Source organism: Pangasianodon hypophthalmus, chromosome 23, assembly GCF_027358585.1.
Source record: "Pangasianodon hypophthalmus isolate fPanHyp1 chromosome 23, fPanHyp1.pri, whole genome shotgun sequence".
NCBI lineage: Eukaryota > Metazoa > Chordata > Actinopteri > Siluriformes > Pangasiidae > Pangasianodon > Pangasianodon hypophthalmus.
In genome coordinates, this window is record NC_069732.1 from 17946108 (window position 1) to 17951139 (window position 5032).

General features: G+C 39.2%; 1 protein-coding gene across 2 annotated transcripts; it reads right to left on the minus strand.

Moving 5' to 3' along the window:
• Positions 1 to 2040: 2040 nt before the first annotated feature.
• igfals (insulin-like growth factor binding protein, acid labile subunit) lies at positions 2041 to 4667 on the minus strand. Of its 2 annotated transcripts, none has more exons than XM_026929513.3 (2): positions 4521 to 4667; positions 2041 to 4263 (listed from the first exon to the last, which is right to left on the minus strand). In XM_026929513.3, the coding sequence occupies exon 2, from the start codon at positions 4259 to 4261 to the stop codon at positions 2468 to 2470; it is 1794 nt and encodes a 597-aa protein (XP_026785314.2). In that variant the 5' UTR covers positions 4262 to 4263; positions 4521 to 4667; the 3' UTR covers positions 2041 to 2467. The 2 variants fall into 2 exon arrangements, with proteins under 2 accessions (XP_026785314.2, XP_053084186.1); XM_053228211.1 differs by having other exon boundaries at positions 2041 to 4359; positions 4521 to 4651.
• Between the last annotated feature and the right edge of the window lie 365 nt (positions 4668 to 5032).

The following is a 5032-nucleotide window of genomic DNA, read 5'->3' on the forward strand; positions in this document are numbered from 1 at the left end:
ATGGTAATAGAGTCAATAAGGGATCATCTAAAAAGTGCATTCCGTGGACAACTATGTAAACTTTTACTTAGACTATAGTGCTCTACCATGCAGTTTATCTCATGTATTGTAGTATTAGAGTACGGATACAGTATATATATAAATAGAGAGAGAGTGTGTACGTCCCAGTCATTAAGGGACCATCTAAAAAGTGCATGACGTGGACAACTATGTAAAATTCTTCTTAGACCAGGCGTATCCAGTCTTAACCGGAAAGGGCTGGTGTTTGTGCAGGTTTTCATTCCATCCAAGCAGAAGACACACCTGAGTCTATTGAAAGCCAAGGTCAGCTGATTAAACAGGTGGAAACAGGTATGCTTGATTGAAATGAAAACCTGCACCCACACCGGATCTTTTTGGATAAGATTGGACACTGAAAAAGTGCCAACTATGCAACTATGCAACTATGACATGGACAGCTATGCAAAATTCTGCCTAGACTATAGTCCTCGACCTTGCAGTTTATGTGATGTATTGTAGTATTAGAGTATGGATACAGTATGGATATAGTACAGTGGGATACGGTACTTCCCAGTCAGTAAAAAAGAGCAATTGTAGGACCATAAACTAAAGCTATTCCTTATTCATTACAGTACGATTTTTCTAGAGAAAAGCACATTACATTCATTAGTCACTGCTGTGGTGATGTTGACCAGGCAGGTCATTGGAAAAACAGTGATTATTTTTTAAATATTAATTTATTATCTATGAAAAACATTAATTGAATGTTTTTTGCTTATGTTTAGGGCACACTGCTGTTTTGAATTAGGCGTACTGATTCACTAGTAAAGACGAACAGTCAGACAGCCTCTTATAGACTGTACTGTATCTGTTTTACACTTCTCAGAATTATCTGACAGTAAGAAAGAGATTTAAGATGAACTCATACAGAATATATTTAGTCTTCCATGTCTCTTATCTTCACATTCCAACCACACATCCCCTACCCCACCACCCCAACACCCGTACCCCCGCCCACCACAGGCCTGCTGTGGATTTAGATATTACTGGTGTAATGTGAAAATGTTGAGTAGTAGGTACTACGGGCTGTTTCAAGATTATTTTTTGCAAGTTCATGCAAGGCTTTGAGATGACAGCTGTGGTCTAGGTGGAATCTTACATAGCCGTCCTACATGTCATGCACGTTTTAGGTACCATACCTTACTGAGTCTATTAATATAAAAATTTGAGGTGTAAACCTCAGGCTTTCTCAAGGCAACGATTCGATATTTGACGAAACCACTGAATCTGCTATGACTCAGTTCAGTTTAGTAGCCTCCGATCAATATGTGACTAACTTTGAACAGAATCTGAGGTAGGCCTACTGTTAATTCGTGAGAGAAGGACAATTTTAAGTATCAGATTTACACCTTGCTAGCGTATTTACACACCAGTTAAAACTATGAATTATTTGTTACACACCACCTGTCTGTCCTTTTTCTATAATAATTGATTTAAAATACATTTTAGTTGATAATAATCTATTTATGATCAGTCATAATTGATTAAAAAAATGGATTGTTGCCTCGATTCATTTCAATCATTGCCTTTTAAATCAATGCTTTAATTTTAATCATCTGATTGAGATGATTAATAAATATCAACTATAGTCATAAGCCCTTTCCTGGTTAGCTTTGCAGTTTACCGTTCTCTTGCTGTTTACTAGTTACTGTGAAGTGCAAGTATGCATATTTGTAATTCCATAGAGCTCAGTGCAGACATGGTTAAATAAGAGAAAAAAATGGGATTTTAACATAAACCGTTACTTTTTTTTTAGACTTACATATAAAGATCTGTATGTTTTTATGTCCCAGTTTTGGTCTACATTTCTCTAACCCAGTATTTGCATGGTGGTTTCTAGCTGTTGCTTGTTAATATTTATTTAGGGCTACCAAACCAAACACAACCTGTTTATTCTGAAAGATGGGTGAGCAGTCACTCAGTAAATGAATTCATGTGAAGTTTCTTACAATATGAAATTATGAACAAAAACTTCTCATCTTTTCTTGATGAAGTATAAATTTAATGAAAAGTGTATTATTTATTATTTTATGTGTCATTAATAACAAATAACAACCAACAGGAAAGCAAGTATTTTGATAAGGAAACTTTGGGCACCAAAATGTTAGGATCCTTAATCATTCATGTCACTGGTAAGTTATATTACTTTAAATCAAGGCTATAGTCCAAAGACTTGGTATTGACATACAGTAACATAAATGGTGATTGTTCATTAAATGAAGTGCATTCTGAGCAAAATGTGTTTGTATGAATTACACTGGATTCATGAAATGTGGCAAAAAATTGTGAAACAAGCAATGACAATAGAGTTACAAGTACAGAAATATTGAATGTTTACAATTAAATAATAATTTGTCATGCTTGTAGAAGCTAGGGTGAAATCCTGTCAAGCATATTTCTAAAACCTTTAGCAAAACTGTTCACTGCTGACATCTCGCAGGTCCAGTCCAGCAAGACTGGGTGGGCTGGTGCATGTGATGTTGTTATAGATTGTGATAAGTGTATGGGGCTCTTCCCCCTCTGCCAAGGTCTCCACCTGCCGTGGAATCACATGTGGCTTCTTCAAGCTGAAATCCTTGAAAGGTTTAGCACTACAGTCACATTTCCAGCTATTACCTGATAGCCAGAGTTGGTCTAAGCCATCTGGAATGGAAGGTGGAAGTGTGGTCAGTGCATTATCCTTCAGGTTGAGGTAGCGCAGACGTGGCAGCATATGTAATGTTGCATTAAGTAGAACTTCCAGCTTATTTCCAGAGAGGTCTAGCCAAGACAGGTGCTGCAATGGTAGAAATACTTCTGAAGGAATGTGGCGGAGGATATTGTTGGATAGCAGAAGGTAATCAAGACTCTTTAATCCGTAGAAGGTGTGGGAAGAGAGTGATGCCAGTTTGTTGAATCTTAGGTCAAGCTGTTGCAGCCCTTGGAGCTCCACAAAACTCTGACGCTCCACCACAGAGATGTTGTTGTGTTGTAGAAAAAGTCGTCGTAGGCCTGTCAGACCAGCAAAACCTTGGGTGGATACTTTGGTTAAACAGCCTTTGTCAAGATGAATGCTATGTAGCTTTGACAGACCTTTAAAAACTTGGTCTGGAAGATTGCGGAAACAGCTACCAGTGAGCTTGATCACCGCCAAGTGACTAAGGCCCATGAAAGTGCCTGCTCGTGCCTCTTGTAGCCTATTGTATTCCAAGTTAAGCACCTCAAGATGGCCCATGCCTTCAAAAACTCTCTCTCCTAGGGCTCTAATCTGGTTGTGGCATAGACAGAGCTCTTCAAGATACTGCAGATCACGGAACGTACCTGGCTTTAAGCTGCTTACTGAGTTGTTTGACAGGCGAAGTACATGTAGGCTATGTAGACCAAGGAATGTTTCCTCATGGATCATGGAAAGACGATTTCTGCTTAGATCCAACCATCTCAAAGACTTCATGCCCATAAATGCTCTAGGTGCCACCGTCACAATCTGATTTTGGGCAAGGTAAAGTTTTTGCAGCTTTGTAAGTTTCAGAAAGACATTGGCCTTGATAACTCTTAGATAGTTTCCACTTAGGTCCAACTCTTTTAGCTCTGTAAGACCCTGGAATAGCTGAGGCTGTAGATAAGCCAAGCGATTGCCAGCAAGCACCAACTCCCGTAAACCATGCAGGTCATGAAATCCAGTCTCGGGAAGAACTGCAATGGAGTTCCAGCCAAGGTTCAGGAGCCACATATGAGAGAGACCTGCAAATAACCTTTCATCAATACGAGACAGCTGATTGTTGTGGAGATTGAGGGAAGCAAGGCCAGGGGTGTTTTGAAAAATGGTAGCAGGTAATGAGCGGAGATTGTTTCGCTCCAGGTGTAGGTGAGCAAGAGTATGCAGGCCGTTGAACACCTGGGAGTCGAGGCTTGACAGGTGCCCACTTTGTAGATTCAGAAAGTCCAGATTACTCAGATTTTTAAATGTGTCAGCTGAGAGGGTAGTAAACAGGTTTCCATCTAGCCATAAAGTACGTGTAGACGCAGGGATATCAGCAGGAGCCTGTGTGAGGTTTCGTGCACTGCAGTAGACAATGAGCTCTGAAGTATAGTCATCAATAAGACAGCTGCAGCTCTTTGAGCAGGCAGTGGAGTCCTCCATGGGCTTTGCTTCTTCTGTAGTAGCATCTGCCCACACCAGCGATGTTCCCAGTGCCCATAACACCAGCAAAGACAACTGCATCCCTTTTTACAGGAAAGAACAGTAATGATAGTAGAAGAATCCACTCAGATCAGTGATCTCACTCAGACCTAGTCCAGCAGCCTTGACTTTCTAGACAACTAGACAATCATTTATTGAGTTATTTCTGTCCTTATCAGCAGTCTAAACGGCTGCTTTTCTAATTTAGACTTAAGGATGAATTTAAAACAAAGTATTTTCTGAAACAATTTGTCGTTAAGAACAAATTGTCTGTTTAGCTTGCAGTATGCTGTTGTTTTACCTGTTTTTCAGTAGTCTTGAGGAGTCTGGAAAGCTTTCACTGGAAGGGTGACATGTGTGTGTGAAAAGACTAGGCTGCCTCTGCACCTTTTGAGGCACAGACACAAAATTAACCCCTTCTTGTCCTCTCTGACTGCTGTATTTTTGTTACTTCTTGATTGTAAATATTTACTATCTGTCCTAGAATAATGATTACCAGAATAATCAGAGTAATGTTTTTTTTTTTTTTGGTCGGGAGGGGGAGGGGGTCCTTGGGGAATGCTATAACTGAATAATTTGCAGTATTCACATATGTTCTTAGGAAATATATCTACTCTTATGGCAGTGTTGTATTCTCTATCAATAGATAATCATAATTTGACAAAATGTGTAAATCCTAATATGGATCTTATTTACTTTTTTTCATTTGCTGTATTTGCTAGAGCATGTTACTGACTAAAAGCTGTGGGTGTTTGAGTAGTACATAAAAATATACAGTGTGTTTTAAAGAAAGAAAGTTGTTCCTCAGCATAA

Bases quoted from the DNA above. Each gene is read 5' to 3' on its own strand.
- igfals (XM_026929513.3), bottom strand. From the start codon at position 4,261: ATGCAGTTGTCTTTGCTGGTGTTATGGGCACTGGGAACATCGCTGGTG.